Source organism: Tympanuchus pallidicinctus, unplaced genomic scaffold, assembly GCF_026119805.1.
Source record: "Tympanuchus pallidicinctus isolate F22 unplaced genomic scaffold, pur_lepc_1.0 scaffold5, whole genome shotgun sequence".
Taxonomy (NCBI): Eukaryota; Metazoa; Chordata; class Aves; order Galliformes; family Phasianidae; genus Tympanuchus; species Tympanuchus pallidicinctus.
This window is the reverse complement of record NW_026294769.1, coordinates 63,556,810-63,574,647: the sequence shown is the minus strand read 5'-3', so window position 1 is coordinate 63,574,647 and position 17,838 is coordinate 63,556,810. Positions and strand designations below refer to the sequence as shown.

The window sequence follows — 17,838 nt, the reverse complement described above, 5'->3', positions numbered from 1 at the left end:
TGAAGTCTCTTCCAAACCAAGCCATTCTATGATTATATGATTCTGTGGCTCTATGATTTCCTGTTTAAAACTACTAAGTACATATCTTAACTGTGCGTGTGGTGTGGGAGGTGTTGATATCCCCTGCCTATGGCTGTCACTTACGCCCACTCTTGCATTGAAAATTGCCTGCCATCAAATGAGCTTGCAGAAGTATAAGCATTGTTGCATATGCTGCTGTTGGCATGTTATATTTTTGCCTTGCTGCTATTCATCTCAGAAAAATACTTGGCAGTCCCAGCTGTTATTTTCAAGAACTGACAAGTAGGTTTCTGTAAGAGAATCGAATTTATTTTGAACATGGACATAGTCCTTCATCAAAAGAAAATGAAACTACAAGAAATACGTAGCAGAACATATCCTAGCCTGTGTCAAAGCTGACTTTTGACAGCACTGAGAGATTTTAAGTGAAGGAAGACTGGAAAATGGCAAGAAAAATGTTTCAGAAAATTCTTTCTGGATTGCTTTTCCCATGCAGTGTGTGCAGGGGTATTTTAACTTCTGGATTTGAGGGATAGCAGGAGAGGGGAAAGGACATTAAAACACTAAGTGTGAACTTGTTACCTTGCAGTTCTCTGAGTACCTGCTGCAATGGAGTCTGCTGGCAATACATAATTTGTTTATTAAACAAAGAATGTGATTGAAACGTCCCTTTTGAGTTAATGAAAATGTAAAACAGCTTCCCAGAAAAGACTAAGGCCTCTAATGTGATTTTCTGCAAGACTCATAGATTAAAGGTATTCTTTCATCCATTCCTGACAGCCTGAAGAAGATGAGAAACTGAAATTCAAAGGAAATCCTTACAAAAGGGAGACCTGGTAGATGAAAATGCTAAGGTCCGAACTTTTTCTAAAAGGACATATCTCCAGTGAGCTGCCTGTTGGAAACAGATCATTTACACTGACGTTGCACTGCAAGCCTGCGGCATATCATAGAATATCTAACCATAGAATCATAGAATCAAATAATCATAGAATCAAATAATCATAGAATCATAGAATCACAGAGTGGCCTGGGTTGGAAAGGAACCACAATGGCTATCTAGTTTCAACCCCCCTGCTGTGTGCAGGATCACCAACCACAGACCAGGCTGCTCAGAGCTACATCCAGCCTGGCTTTGAATGCCTCCAGGGATGGGGCATCCACAGCCTCCTTGGGCAACCTGTTCCAGTGCCTCACCACCCTCTGTGTGAAAAACTTCCTCCTAATATCCAACCTAAATGAAGGTAGATCTCCTCTGATATGATACCAGGCTCAGCTGAACTGAGCTGAACTGGCCACGGAGAGGGGCGCTGGTCTCTGTTGCTACCATAACAGTGTCCAGAAGACCAGTGAAAAATGTGCTGAAGCATTTTGTTGTGGCAGATCTGAGGAGTACTGATTTTATTATTTATTTTTTTTTCCCTCTTGCCCATCAGGATTGGAACATTCTGACATTCTAACATTCTGACTGTGGAAAAGTTTTGAGTTTGAAATATTTCTTAGGGCAGATGATCCTTCTGTTGGCCTGCAACACAGATAAACGTGCTTGGAATCACACACGTGCAATTGGGAGTTGGGATGCATTGGGCCCAGTGCTGTTAGCTGGTCAGGGGAAGAGATTGTCCCATTCTACACTATACTTGTGCATCCTCATATGGACTGCAGTACAGAAAGGAACATAAAAGGAGGACTGCAAAGATGGCAGGGGGTCTAGAGGGGAAGGCATATGAAGAGTGGATAAAATCACTTGGTTTGTTCCACCCTGAGAAGAGGAGGCTGAGAGGAGTCTGCATGGTGGCCTGCAGCTCCTCCCAGAGAGTGAAAGGGCAGCAACAAGGCCCAAGGAAGCTGTGTCAGAGGAGGGTCAGATGGGGGTTAGGAAAAGGGTCTGCACCAGAGGGAGATGGGCTTGGAATGGGCTGCCCAGGGCAGTGGGCTCAGCCCTGAGCTGCTGGAGTTTAGAGAGCTCTGGAGTTCTGGACAATGTTTTCAGACATAGGGTCTGATTTTTGGGCCATTCTTTGTGGAGCCAGGATTAGTACTCAGTGGTCCTTATGAAATTCCAACTTAAAATATTCTGTGATTCTGTGATTCTGAGAATTTTACTACAAGTGACAGAATTCTGCCAAGATCTGCCAGCCCTAACCATCATCTAAAAGGGTGCCTCTAAAATGTTTCTCAAGTGATACTTAAATATACTCTTAGAGAACCATTTCATGTTATATTTCAGATTTTATATCTTTATTATTGGAACAGATCTTTCTCTTAGCTGTCAACAAGCAGCAAGCTTTCTCCTCTTGGTTTGAAATTTCTTGTTTTACTCATGGTTGGTATGACTCTGTTGCTTGATCTGGATTAATTTCCCGTGCTGATTTGTTCTGAATGTGCCCTGTAGGCTAATGCTGTATTTGCAGACTTTGTTTTTCCTTCGTAAAATTTGCTGTTACCATCTGCAGGACAAAATGTTGTTTTTGACACCTTACAGAAGTGCCCACTGCCTGAGAAACAACACGGCATCAGCTGTTAGACCCTGATGCAAACCTGTCTGAAATCAGTGAACAGTAATGCAATTCAAGGTTTTAGGGAAAGGCAATATCTTGTATTAGATCAGCTGTTACACTTGGAAAAAGAGACACGCTTTCAGATGCACAAACCCTTGTTCAGGTACGGCTTCAGGCAGCAGTATTGCTTACACCAGCGTTCCTTACGAATGAGACAGCTATAGTCTATAGCTTATAAAAATGTGTTTAAAAGTGTGTGCATCACAGGGCTCTTCTCCTGGGTAGTACTCCTTGAAGGACAAACATTGTTCCCCTCTCTTCCCTGACGGTCGTTCCCTTTGGAGGGCTGTGAAGGTGTTCACAGGGCTGGGGCACCTCTCCTACAAGGGAAGGTTGAAGGAGTTGAGTCTTGTTCAGCTTGGAGAAAAGAATGCTCCTGGGAGACCTCATTGCAGCCTTCTAGTACTTGAAGGGGGCTTATAAGGAAGGAGACAAACCTTTTACATGGGCAGATGGTGACAGGACAAGGAAAATGGTTTTTAATTAAAAGAGTGGAGATTTAGACTGGGTATTAGGAGGAAATTCTTTGCTCAGAGGATGGTGAGGCACTGGCACAGCTGCCCAAAGAAGCTGAGGTGCCCCATCTCTGAAGATGTTCAGGGCCAGGTTGGATGGGGCCTTGGGCAGCCTGAGCTGGTGGATGGCAGCAGAAGGTTGGAGCTGGATGAGCTTTAAGGTCCCTTCCAAACCAAGCCATTCAGACATTCCTGTTGTATGCTTTATAAATAAGAGATGCATCCTACAAGGAGAGGTTGGATCAGATCACTTCAGGCAGAGCTGAGCAAAAGCCATCAATTCCTTAAGGCAGAGAAACTTCTCCATAGTCACCATGTCTTTGAGAAGGACAAAAGCCAAGCTGTGGGTTTTGCTGTGCAGGTTGTAAATGCAGCATCCACTCGTTTCTCAGCTAGAATATCTGCTCCTAATATTTACAGGTGTCCAGAAAGCAGTTGTGTGAACAGCTGGCAAAATAAGTTGTATTCCCTTTCTTGTGGTTGGTTTACTGGGACCAGTGTTTCCCAACCATTCTGGACTCTCAGTTGGCTGACCAGCCACTTAATCACAGAATTTGTGTTTGAAAATACTGCACAGGTGGGATAGTTCTGTGGGAAAGCTGTGAGCAGGTTGTGGTCACAGAATTAAAAAAAAAGACAGAGAAAAAAAAAGAAGTAGTGCCCCATACTCTGTCCTCTTAGTCTTAGTTTACTTTTTAAAATGATATAAGCCAAGAATCTTTGGCTTAAGCTTAATATCTGACTTAGATGTTGGTTTTCTTGTGTGAAGCTTTCCTACAGCTGGCTTGATATCCTCTAAAAGATCAGAAATGCATTGGAATCTGTCTTTATGCAAAATAAGAATGTTTCAAATGTGCTTCTCAGTCTGAGGCTATCACTTAAAGCACATGGTACTTGTGGATCTGAATCACCATTCCTGGTGTGTCATTTCCAGCCTGGCCAATCTTTGATTTCTCTCTTATGTAAAAAAGATGATTTTTTTTTCTCTAGCAAATGATGTGCCCAGTGACACAAATCTGTGCCAAATAGGTTGGCATGACGAATAAAACACGTTAGACAGCTGCTTCTCTTTGCTGGACAAAGTTTTAATGGAGGACAACCAGATTCTCTGGAGAATCTCATAATTTATTTAATTTTCTTTAATACACAGCCAAGGTATTTGGGTTTTAGATTGTGGATTTTAGATTGTGAGCTTGTTTCTGTGTAATGTGATGTCTTTTCTTGCATGTGAACTAAAAGAAAAGTGATTCATTTGTGAAAGTCAAGACCCTTTTGTGTTCCCATCTATTTTAAGACACCAGATCAAACTAAGTAAAAACAAGAATCCTCATAGCCATGTGGCCATGTGTGGCCATGTGGACAACAACATGCCTGAGCTGCAAAACAGAATTCCACATCTGGATTCTGCAGCTGGTAAAGGGCTTTGATGTCCCAATTACTTGATACTGTCTACAAATGGGTTTGAAATGTGGATGCAAATCCATCTCTGAGTCAATGCTTCAGATCAACCCTGTGCTATAAACTGACATCTGTAAAACTATGGGGAGTGAAAGTAATGAAAAAGTGAACTGCAGAGGAAAGAAGCAAACGCATCTGCTCCCAAAACAGTATTTTTTTACTACCTGACATTGTTAAATAATAATGATGATGTAGTTTTTAGTAGTTTTGAACCCAGAAACAACATCAGTAGTGTCTAGCACTCATTGGCAGCTGCACATGAATGGTGCTCCTTGTAAATATACATTTAAGGTCCTTTTATGCATACCACAGCTAAACAACAGCCAGTCTCAGTGTTCTTCTATTACTGCCTTTATGGAGTGAAGGCTGCAGGGAGGTTTGGAATGGTGTTGTCAACGAGAATAGCAGATTTCATTGTGCTTTACTCCCATTTCTGCTGCATCTGGCTGTGAGTTCATGTTGGAGATGTCAAAGTGCCGAAGAAGAAAAACTCACTGTCTTGTCCAGGGCTCAAGAGTTCATGTTGTCAGGCTTTGCACCATGGTAGTTTTGTCTCATTTCGTTGAAATGTTCCTTTTTTTCAGGTGCCGGGAGACAACGAGAAGCACTGGAAGCCAGTGTTAGTGGTCTTGACAGAGAAGGACCTCTTAATATACGAGAGCATGCCACGCATGAAAGAGGCTTGGTTCAGCCCTCTGCACACCTACCCCCTCTTAGCCACCAGGTACCTGTTCTTTTTGATTACTGCTACAAAAGTATTGGGAATGGTTGATCAGCCAATATCAGGTACAGCAATTGTACGTGCATCTATCACATCTAAAATGCCGTGCCTTGGAAATGAGATTCTTCTTGAATGGGAGAATGTGTTCAGCCTAACTGTTCCTCCTTGCTTCTCCTCCACTTCAAGCTCTGGCCAAAGCTGATTGCTAGAATCGCACTGGTAATGAATGCAGTAGTTTGGCCCAGGTTGGAAGTGCTGAAATAGTTGAGAGTTTGATTTCCTGAGATTCCTATCTCAGCATTCAGACCTGAGGAATCTGCAGAAGCATTCACATTTCCAGCTACTTCTCCAGACTGACAAATGGGAAATTGTTGCCTTGGGTTGGACATGATGATGTGGAAATACTGCGTCCATAATATGGGGTTTCTGGGGTTTTGCATGTATGATATAGTTTCAGTATGTGTTCTAGCCCTAGGAAGTCTTGGCTTTTTTAGTTTAAAATGGTGACCTTGAAAGACACATTCTTTGAGGTTGGAAATAACCATCTCCAATATTTCGAATCTATCCATCAACACTAATTCAGATGGAGTTTTCCCATGGTTGTCTTTATACGGTGGAAACTGTCTGTGCTTCTTGATGTGAATCTTAATCACATTTCTCTGCCAGCGTGGTCAAAGGGCTTGAGAAAGAGCTGCTACTGCATTGTTTTGGCTTCGCTGCAGGCCACTATTATACCATTTTCAATGAATTTTCTTTCAGAAGAGCTGATAGCACATTGCCAAAAGCAGTGGGTCTTTTACTACTCTCTCATTAGTTCATTTTTGTTCTCAGTCTCTTCATTCCCTCCCTAAATGAGCTGAGACTTTACTATTGAACCATTGTAATTTCTTTTTTGAAGTTGCATTTGGTAAATTAATGATTGTTTTGTCCTGATCAAGCTACCCATGATGGCACTTTCAAACTTACAGGAAGCCAAGTTGTGCTTTACCCTCTTTTACCTTAAAATGAGGTGAGAGGCCGATGCTTTGCAGTTTGCAGCCTGCTGTGCCTGGTGGCATTGAATGTTGACAATTACAGTGAAATCTGTCAGTTCCAATTGACACTGAAAACTAGGTAAGGTGTTGGAGCAGGAGATTGTGTCTGGGTGTGTCACTGGACTTTGATGTGATGTTGAATGGCACGAGGTGTTGTGTTACCACATGGTAATTACACCTCTGTGAGAATGTGCCAATGCCAGCAGTAATTTATTGCTCCTCCTGTTGCAACATCCTGCCTTGCCAGCGTGTGTTTGGCCCAGCAGGAAGGGAGTTCTGGACATGATCAGTGAGAGGTGGATGGAACTGAGTTTGTAAATAGGAATATTTCTGCATATTCTCTGCTCTTTTTTCGAACTGCTGGAGAATCATAATGTGGATCATGAATCTTGCATGAGGGGAAGAAACACCAGGAATTCCCTGGGAGTGATGCTTCAGTAGTACATTGTTGCTGCTCACTGTGGGCCACACAGAGAATGGGGGATGTTCAGCTGAACCTGTTTCTTTATGAGTTCCCCATCCTGTTTTAAAGAGTGTAAGTTATCTGACCGCATTCCTTCTGTCCCCAAACAAGCTTTGCTGCTTTTCATGGAAAACCACCAGCAGAACATAGTTCAGCTCCTCCCTATTGCTTCAGGGTGTCATCTGCCAGCAGATCTGAGTCCTCTTCATTCAAGTGGCAGAAGATCCTACCTGTGGTCAGCACAGTGCAGGGACACCATGATTGCCATGTCCTGAACTCCAGCCCCTCCTTTTGGCTGGACCCAGGTGGCTGCTGATAACAGCCTGTGTATGTCCTTTAGCGTGTCTCAGGTGTGGGGCAATCACTAATTTCTAAATTGTAGCTTGCAATAAAAGGCAATTCAGCAAAGTCAGTTTACTCTGGTGGATCATCCTCCTGCCAGGAGCAAAGTGTTCTTTGCTCTCAGGAGATTAGGACTACAACTCCATGGCCTTCTGACCTCCACACACCTGTGGAGCTGCCCAAGTCTCATTATAACCCTTTAAAATTTCAGTGTAATGAGGTCTGCACGTGTATACCTGTCCTACTGCTTTGTCACTGCTAGGAAACACCTGTGCCTTGCTTTGCCAGTTTGTTCTCTTAATCAGCCCCAAATTGGCCTGAGGTTACCAGTCAGTTCACCCTTCCCCTACCTGCCCACACATCATCCTGTGCATCTTCATCCAATCTCATCTTGGGCATCTCCAGGGATTGGACATCCGCAGCTTCTCTGGGCAGCCTGTTCCCACACCTCACTGCTTTCATAGTAAAGAAGTTCTTTGTTATGTCTAATCTAAATCTCCCCTCTTTTTCCATCTTTCTTATAAGTACTTTTCAAGTATTAAAAGGCTGCAATGAAGTCTCCACAGAGACTTCTCATCTCCAGGCTGAACAAGCCCAGCTTCTGCAGCCTGTCTCTATAGGGAGAGGTTCTCCATCACTCTGATCATCTCCATGGCCCTCCTCTGGACTTTCTCCAGCAGCTCCATGTCCTTCTTGTGCTGAGGGTCTCCCCTGAATACAGGGAATACTTAAGAAAACTTTCTTAACGTTCCAGTAGTTTTCAAGTATTTACAGGTGGAACACAGAGGCCAAGGCAGCATGTTTTCTGGATCTGTGGTGGACACAACAGGATGGGCTGTATTTAAGGCACAGCAGGTTCTGCAAAAATTCAGTATGCAGGTGAAGCACTGGGTTAGACTGTCTAGAAAAAAAGTACAGTCCTCAGCACTGGGGCTGGAAAGGATGGATGGCAGTGCCAGGAGTGTGTTGACACACACACAACATCCAGCCCCCTGTCTGTGATTTAGCAAACAGGTAGAAAAAGTAACAGAAATACCAAAGACGACATCTAGAACTGAGCCACAATCTGATAAATACAGATGAATACTTAAATCCTCAAGGTCTGCAATAACTGATGATAGTTTCCCTAAATCATTGTACCTACTGTTGTGGATGCTTTTGATTAAAACCCTGCAGGATTCTGATTTTATGTGCTGTCACACCAGGTACTTAGACCAAGAAAATATACATGGTTTGCTGTCAGTACTGACTGCTCTGTTCATGCTGATGATTACCCTCCTTGTGACATGTTTTTTCATCCCCTCTGTGCATCGATCAGTGCAATTGAGAACTTTTCACCTGGAAAGTTTGCAGACCACATGTTGTAATCTTGGCTGCTCCCATCTTTCAGATTTTTATGAGTCCTTGTGAAAACATTTTTGCTTAGCTAATGCATATTTGAAAAGCTGCTGAAACTGGAAAACTTCAGTGCCAGATACTGCACGGAGTCATGCTTAATCTACCCAAGACATAATGAGGAGAGAAAATTGAGAAATGGTAGAAGGATTACAGTCCTCTTATAAGCAGAATTTCAACGTACCCTTTCTGTTTGTTGATAAGTTTGCCTTCAACCTATGGATGCTATTAAGATCTAAAAATATTTTCTAGGCAGCTTTGTGTGGAATATAAAAAATAGCTCAAATAAAACTGAGATGAGAAGATGTAAATTGTTCCTTTAAGTCTCTGCACCAGGAGGCACAGCAGCTGGCTCATAGCCCTGACTCCAAGGACCTTTTAGTCATAATCTGTTTCCATGTTTCCCTATGCCTGAAGAAGGAATAACAGTGCCTCCCTACAGCATGGGAATGGGGGCTTAAGCCTTTCCATCTTAAATGTCTGCAATCAAATTGCATTATGTATCATACCAGATAAGAAAAATAAGCACATGTTGCACTCTGATCAGAGATCAAATATCTCAAGTAACCATTGTGCAAAGCTGAGTTCTGTAACCAGAAAATATTAGAGCAATTTGATGCTTGATGCCAGTATAGATTGCAAATATGTGGTGATTATGAGCACAGGACAGTCTGGGTGACTTACCTACGTAAATCCAACTTTCTACATAAACATCCCATCATTACAAACATTGTTACTGCTGAGAAGGATCTGAGAGTATTGGATGGGAAGCTGGACATGAGCCACAGCATGTCCTCACAGCCCAGAAAGCCAAACGTATCCTGAGCTGCACCGAAAGAAGCACTGCTGCATGTGCAGAGGTTTGCAAAGGGGACAGCTGCCCAGAGCGGGTTTCAAATAGTAAGGTAAGGGTTAAGGAGTGGTTTCAACCTAAGAAAGGTCAGGTTATAGTGGTGTGTATGAACTTGTAGCATAGCCTCCTGAGATCAGTCTCCAGCGAGCAGCTGAACACTTGCTGTGAATGTCAGTCCTGGTTTCAGTGTCCTTTTGAAGAGGCCGCTGGATTTCGCTGTGTTGCAGCAAATGTTTGAAATTCTCATAGCCTTGCAGTGCACTGTAGGTCTCGGAGAGTCTCTCCCAGCACGTCGTGCTGTACTGCACACGCCTCGCTACGGCACACCTGCAAAGAGTAATGCCAAAAAGGTCCTCAGAGCCCAGGGAGACAAGGGAACAATTAGAGAACATCAGCAGGTGCCACGCTGGCTCCCTGGAGCGGGCAGAGAGCTGAGTTTTGCTGCATGCTGCGTGAGCAGCTCACACCACAAGCAACCTCCTGTGCCCTCTGGCAGCCCTGCGGCTCTGGGTGGGAGCGCTCGGGGATACCTGCGTGGAGCTGAGTACATCCACGCTGGTGGTGCTGCAGAAATACCAGCAAATGTTCCCCTGCCTGTTTGTGCAGTTTGGTATAATGTGAGTGAGAAGGCTGCGAGAGAATGGCTCTCAGATGTCAGATGTGGCCAACATACTTTGATTTGTGAAGTACGTCTCCATTCTATTCATATGCTGAAAAGTCTGAATGCAGTGGATAATGCATGAAGATCTGGGAATTTGGGGTGTTTTGAAAGGAAATAAAACCTTTGAACCATCTGTGACGCAGTCGGTACCTAAAGTAGAGAATAATTTTTAGCACAGCTCTTGAAGCCTGTACAAAGGAGCTTTATCTCTAACAACAAACTGCGACTTGCCTCCCGGCCCTCCTGGTGGTGGGTGATGGAGGAGGAGGCTCAGAATGCACAGAAATTCTCTGACTCCTGAGTGTGAGCAAACCTGAAAGGGGATGCCTGCTGGGCACAATGCAGATCCCGGGTATGGATTGCCAGGGAATCTGGGAAACGTTCAAATGTCTTATGGTTAGTATTCCAGCAACTGAAAAAATGAAGATTGTTGTTCTTCTTTCCTTTTTGCCTTTCTTTTTCCTATTGAAACAGCTACTTTATGATGCCAGCTAACCTTCCAGATGTAAAACAATAATTTGAGGGCAAACAGTATTCAGCACATAATGCATAAAGCCTAATGTTCCATGCTTCAGCATATGTTCTACTGCCGTGTTATGTATGTATTTTATAGTCTCATACAAATATATTGGTTGCCTACAGAAAAGCAAGCAGGGGTAGAAATTAAGTTTTCAGAAGAATTTCCCAAGTCCCATTTTGTGGCTCTTCTGAGGGCTGGTGCCTGGAGCTCACAGTGTGGCAAGCTTCTCCAGTTCATTACTCTCAGCTGAATCAGTGCTACAGTTCTCTGGATTCTGTATTCACAGTCCCATGCTTCTGCAGGACAAAAAGCAAGGATAGTTTTTAATAGGAATGAAATATTATGAAGTGTTGATTTTCTCTCCCAAAAACATTTTGTGCAGTCAGTGTTGGCTGTGATGGACCAACCTTCCAAAATCATGGGAGAAGAACAGCTGGTGCCAGGCAAAGAAATTTTAATTGCAGCAAAATGCAACAGAAGTTTGGGGTTACAAATAGCTGCAGCGTTTTGCATTTTACAGGTACCTTATGGGAGAAGTATACACAAGGCAGCACATGGCATCTGCATATTTTACAGAACTTCAGCCTGCATGGGAATCATTACTTTTCCATTTATCGTAGAGTTTGTCTGCATATGTTTAAGTTTTATGGCAAGAGCAGCTTGACAGTATCCAACTGCTGCGGCTGAGTGAACATTTCCATCTGTCACCAAACCCATGACCACAACCAGAAGGTGATTTCTCTCACTTGCTTATCCAGAGGAGTGTTGTGGGCAGTTGGTGAGGAAGTCCTGGCCCTCTGCAGCATCCCCACCATCACCTGCCTGGCTGGTTGCCTCGGTACCCTCTTCTGTGGACCTTCACCCTCTAAGTATTAACTGTCACTTCAGGTTTATGTTTAGAGATGTGAGTTCGCATACTCCCAACAATATGCATTTAGGGATGGACAAAATAGTTTTACTTGGGGAGTGATTTAATTACAGTGCTCTGTAGTGATGGTCCCAAGGCCTCTGTGGAAGCAGCTTAGTGCTTATAACACTGTGTTAAAGTCACCAATGTATATCCCAATCCAATTTCAGGTTGGTGCATTCTGGTCCAGGAAAAGGCTCACCACAGTCTGGGGTGGATTTGTCCTTCGCAACCCGTACCGGTACGAGGCAAGGGATCGAAACACATCTGTTCAGGACAGAGACTAGCAGAGACCTCTCACTGTGGACAAGGAGCATCGTGCAGGGCTGTCACAATTCTGCAGAGCTCATCACAGAAATCACAACATGTGAGTAGCAGACACAGCATTGCTTCTTCACACGTCTTAGTTTGTTTCCCTGCCAGCCCTAGCTGGTGTGATACCTGCAATCAGTACTGCAAAACAAGGACACAGTCATTGCCATTCTGACATTTCATCTTGTTTTCCTCACATGGTCTCAGACACAAGTCTGTAGTCAGTTGTGCTGGTCTGTGTCATGGAAAACAAATTCCAGAGGTTTGTCCAGAAACCTACAGAAAAGACCACTATTTTTGAGAGTCAGGAGACTTCTGAGAGCCTGTCAGAAGCTTTTCCTGCAAAGGGAAGAGGCAGAGGAGGACAGGCAGATTCACAGGCATGAACTGATTATTTATTCACCCAGCTCTGCACACTTGAAATGAATGAAAAGAAATACAATCCAAATTAATAGCCAGTTTGTGGTGACTGGTCATTTCCTTCCCTGAGCATGTCATGTTTCCGCATTTCTCTACTTGCAAAATTAACAAATAAAAGTTAGTTAGCTGCAGACACTCTGGAATAATGCCCCTTGTGGTCTGTCTGCTTCCAGACCAGAATGGCTCTGGGCCTTTTAGGCTACACCTTTTCATTGAGTTCCCCAAGGATTTATAAGTCATGTCACAGAATCATAGAATGACTTGGGTTGGAAGGGACATCAAAACACATGTTCATGGGGGTTTTCCAACCCCAATACCACCAGCAGAGCTGCCACCCACCTTTTAAGGCCATCAGGCCTTAAAAGCCTGTAAAAAGCCTTAGTTATCAAAAGAGTTCACAGGAAGAGAGAGAGAAAGAGAATTTGGGATGTAAATACCCAAAGCTTTTTAATTTGGATCATGGTGTGTTTCAGAGCTGAGGGAAGGATGCAGACTTTTGCTGCAGTTGCTATTATGTACTATTATCTGGGCCCTTTTTCAATTACTGTGACACTAATGAGGGCTCCAGAGTGTCTTTGTGTTTGTCAGAATTCTGCAGGGATAGTCTTTCAAGCTTCTAATTTTGTCACGCACTGTGCGACGCATTCATTGAGTTTGGCTCTGTCACACAAGAATAGCTGTGACTGTCAGGGCTTGGGAGGAAGAAATGCCATCTCGAGCCATCTTCAGAAAGCTGCTTTGGGTCAGCACGTAGATGTGCACTGCTACAGGAAAAATGCAGTGAGTAAACATAAGAACTGACATTGGCCATGTTACTACCAAGCAGAATTGTAATCCTGGAAGTAGACAACAGCTGCAAAACTTGCCTGGGCCACGCTCAGCAGAACAACTCCGGTTGATTATCCAAATCTAAGATTAGAACATGATTAACCCAGTTCTACAACAGCTTAGTTTCCACAAGATACTGTTGACATCACATGTAAAATGCAAACTTGTGCAGCCAAATTGAATTTGTTACTTTTAAGAGTGCTACAGTCTGAATTTTGTTTCCTTGTTCAGCTTGCACATACAAAAGCCAGGAGTGCCGTTTGACCATCCATTACGAACATGGATTCTCTCTTACAACTGAACCACAAGACGGTGCCTTCTCTAAGACAATTGCACAGTACCCCTATGAAAAACTGAAAATGTCCTCAGATGATGGGATAAGGATGCTTTATTTAGACTTCGGAGGAAAAGATGGAGAAATTGTAAGTAGTGCATTTAGCAGGGATGCACGTTTCCATCTCTTTGGTGGTCCCTAAGGCTGTGGAGGTGGAACAGCGCTAACAGGAACAGGCCGGTGTGGTTCCAATAGCAATATGTAGATGCCATGTTTCCAGTGCAGCATGATGATATGGCTTTAGAAAGAGACAATCTGAAGATAGAAAAGGGTAGAATACTGCAAGGAGAGATGAATGATTACTTATATTTACAAAAATATTGTATGTCTGTATAGCCAGATGTTAGAATGTTTATATGTATCTATTGCCCTTTTTAAATGATTGTGGGTAGAAGAGCTGAAGAATGAGATGTTATTAATAATTTCAGCATGCACATATGTTCTTCATCTAATGTGACAAACTGTGGTTAAGACACTCTTAAAAATCTAATTGTGGGAAAAAAATGGGGATTACAGATGTAGTGCGAACCGTCTGCTTAACTCTTAAAGTTAGCTGTCACATAACCTAAAAATGTTTATTCCTACAAACAGTTTAGATACCATAAATTATATTTGCAAATATGTTTTTTTTTCTGGCCAAATCTCCTAGTGGTTCCAGAGCATATTGGCTACTCAATTCTTTATATCCTTTGATAATATAACATTCTGTAAAGTGTTTATTCTCAGCCTGTTGGAGCAGCCATGCGGTCAGGTCGTGGTACAGTGTTTTGGCTTCAGCAGTGACCAAGAGCAGATACATAGGGAAAAGTATGAGGAGGAGGTATTGGACACAGCAGTCACACCACCATCCCTACTCCTGAAAACATGGAGGGTTTGAAACTCTTAGAAAAGAGCTTACAGCATTGGAGTCAGTGTTAGCTGCTTACCCAGGTGGATATAAGCCTAGGGGCACACAGATCTCATCTGCTCTCAACGTGCTTCTTATTTCCTTAGTGACTTAAATATTTGCAGCTGCATGCAAAGAAAAAACAGTATGTTGTAATAAAGGGTTGTTATTAATAGAAGTCTGTTGAAAATACCAAACAGCAGTTAATGTAGTAAATGCTCCATAAATTACTGGTTGTTTGAGCTGCAATCTAGTCTTATTTTCAATTTGATTTCTTCCTTTAATTTCAGCAACTGGACCTTCATTCCTGTCCAAAACCAATTGTGTTCATCATTCATTCCTTCCTGTCGGCTAAGATTACAAGACTTGGTTTGGTGGCATAAATGGGATACACACATCTGTTTTCTTCAAAGAAAAGTGGAGCAACCACACATCTGAAGTACAGTCATCATTGGCAACCTGTAGCAGCGAGCAGTCTGCACCAGACTGGGGTTCTATCCCAGTCCTTGGTCACTCCTGTCAACCTTTCAAGACTAAATTATGATCAGCTGAAGAAGTGGCATGACAAGGAAAACAATGTAAATAGTGGGATTTTAAAATCCCTTATCAGACAGTAAAAGAGTGTAGTACCGTATGTGTAAATATTTCAGAATCATAAATCGTGCTTATTTCAACGTGCTGGCTAATACAGAATAAGTAAAGGGCTAAGCAGAAAGGAGTGGGAATTGGCTGTGATGCAAACTCATGGTTCTTGGAGTGGAAGTTCTATAAACAAGATTGTCCCAACGCCTAGAAGTCACATGTTGGTCCTTCAAACCTTTACACCACTTGCAGAATTCCTTGTGAGAAGCCATCAGAACATGTTGCTGCACACCCAGCAGAGCACGCAGACAGCCTCTGTGAGCAGTGTGCTCCAAAGCAATACTGAGGTGGTCAGTGACCAGCTGCACAGTGCCTGCTGAGGGGTCCTTTCAAGTTAAATGATAGAGACATCTTGTGTACATTCCTAGCGATGGATCTGATGCAGCACTACCTGTAAGGAAGGCAGCAGGGCAGAGGCAGGAGGGGAGCATCCTCTGTATGGAAACACGGGATGTGCTTTCATAGTGGCTTTCCAGATGATTCCAATAACCTGGAGCTTCATCTCATGGGGTTCTCAGGCTCAGGTAAGAGATAATCAAATCCAATGGGACATGTGACCTGATCTCCTGCCAGCACGTTCCCACTTCAGTTTTCCAGCAGTAAGCCAGGCTAGGGCATACTAGGAGCTTCCTATCCTCCTGCTCCAACTTTGTCAACCCCTCAGCTCTGCCTGGTCTGGTTGTATGGTCTTGATTTTGCTTATTTGCAAGGAGGAAGACTTCCTTTTGCAGAAAGTTGCTTTTCTTTGTGAGACCGTGTGTTCAGCTTGGTCCTGAAACTAACCTGGAACTGAATAGTTGACTTCATGTAGTTGGGTGGGAATAGGAAAACAATGGACTGCGTTTACATTGTTCTTAAATTGCAACGGAGCAGCTTCATGTTGAGTTGGTTCTTGTTTGCTTTTAGAGTTTTGCCCTAAATTCACACTTTGAAGGACAGGAATTATGTTGGAAGTAATCAGAAGTTGCAGAACTTTGCTTGTCATACTACATCTATTTTATTCTTCAGAAAGCCAATGAGTTTCAGTGTAACATCACTTGGCTGGCAAAGAAGACTGAAAACACAGTTTGTTTCCATGTTACTTTTAAGCTGAGTCTTGAGATTTAAATGTCATAGTGCTTATCACAGGGTAGGAATTAGATTGTGGTGGTTTCCATAGGTATCTTAACCATCAAAGCTAATTGAAAAATTAAGACGACGGGCTGAATTTGCAAATAGTGAAAACAGCTGCTTCAGAACAGCTACACTGATATTGGGAACAGCAGCCCTATGCCCAGTGCCTCTCTCCAGTGAAAAGTCTGAAGGTGATTTACCTATCTGTGAACTTTGTTTTTACTGTCATGGTACGTGCACTTAAAAATTAATGCCTTGTGTGAAGTCACATGTTAGGAGCTATGTTGCATAACTTATCAATAATTTCCAAATGCACATTTCTCACTTTGCTACTGCTGCCATCCTCATATCCCTCTGCAGCAGTTATTTGGGTCTCCTTTACTTGGAAGCTTCTGGGATAGCATCTTCTGAGAAGCTGTGAGCAGTCGGTATGCTGGAGGCTGGGGTTTTGGATATGAACTCAGATCACATTGTCAAGTAAATTGTTGTGTGATGGTTTTAAAAGGTCATTCAGGACATTGTTTGCAAAGTATTTCATTGCTGTTTCAGAGCCTAACTTAAAAATATGGACGTAGGCTCCTATAAAGTTCCATAGGTTAGAGTGAGAACTTGCATTCTGTGGGATAGGTTAAAAGCATATGTAAACTGTACTGCACTATTTCCTTATTCCTTTAACATTTACAAATCACTGGAATGTTATACTTAACATGTATGTGCATTGTAAATATTTCAAATTCCTATATTAGTACCAACAATGAAATTACACAGTATGTAATCTAAGGTGCTCAGTACTATATGAAGTATAAGTGAATAACTAAACAGTTTGCAAAGAAAGTTCCTATTATATATATTTATAGAAAAAATAATGATAATTACAGATGCTATTTCTTCATTTTCAGATTTTGGACTGATTCATATTTGGATGGGATAGATAAATACGGACTTACTCCACATTTATAAGAGTATAGTGAATATTTATATTTTAGAGGAAAAGAATATATTTAATAAAGTCATTTATTGGATTTTTTTGTGAGGTGAGCTTACTTCGTACCCAAACAAGCTGTATAGAAGGCTGTCCTTTGGTTTGGGGCTGCAGAAAGAGATGTTCTACATCTCAGTTGTTCTAAGTTCAGTTACCTGAAAGAACTATTCATGACATTGATAGAGTATTGACTTTGAAAGTTGTTTCAGCACGTATTAATGCAGTGTCAGCAGCACATTGCTTATACTTAACTGGGCTGTTACAGCAGTCATGAAAGACCTCCTCTGCTCAACCCCTTGCATACAAGGAGCAAGGCCAACATATGCCTTGCTTCGTTCTTAGGGATGCTTATGGAAAAAAAGAACATTTTCCTTCCTCTTTGTATTAATTCTGAACCTAGTGGCCCAGATAGCCAGCTGTGAGGCTGTAAGCCTGTTCTGCCAGTGTTACCCAGGGCATAGCACAGCAGCCTCACAGAAATCCTAAAATGGGGTCCTTCTGGAGTTTCAATTTTTTCCAAAATAAAGTCTTTATAGAAGCTTCCCCATTAGAAATACTTGGATACGTATTGGAACATATATGTTACTGGGAAACAGATACAAGGAGCTTATTAAAAAATAAATGAAAATAAAGCTGATCTACTTCTGGTCAGGGAAGCACACTGCTGTTTCTGAAGAGTCCTGCTCTTTAACAAGAACCAGCATCTCTCTTCAGGTATTTCATAAATCAGAAACAACTCTGAATGCACTACCAAGTAAACTGCTGCCACGAGTATCATTAGACTTTACCAGGAAACAAAATGAGTGTTTTCTTTTTATGAGAGGTAAATAGCCCTTCTTCCCACAGGCCATGGAGCTTGCTGCAGCTTGC

At 42.5% G+C, this 17,838-nt stretch overlaps 2 protein-coding genes across 2 annotated transcripts in view; one reads left to right on the top strand and one right to left on the bottom strand.

The window, feature by feature from the left end:
- SNTB1 (syntrophin beta 1) overlaps nt 1-17,008 on the top strand; it is a 106,460-nt gene extending 89,452 nt beyond the window's left edge. The window contains exons 4-7 of the mRNA XM_052703987.1: nt 5,140-5,279; nt 11,622-11,818; nt 13,243-13,433; nt 14,522-17,008. Coding sequence (XP_052559947.1) covers nt 5,140-5,279; nt 11,622-11,818; nt 13,243-13,433; nt 14,522-14,614 — 621 coding nt within the window. The 3' untranslated portion in view covers nt 14,615-17,008. The remainder of the gene's footprint in view (nt 1-5,139; nt 5,280-11,621; nt 11,819-13,242; nt 13,434-14,521) is intronic.
- The window catches only part of MTBP (MDM2 binding protein), a 29,969-nt gene continuing 25,557 nt past the window's right edge, over nt 13,427-17,838 (bottom strand). The window contains exon 23 of the transcript XR_008211210.1: nt 13,427-14,356. The gene's annotated coding sequence lies outside the window, so the exon portion shown is untranslated. The remainder of the gene's footprint in view (nt 14,357-17,838) is intronic.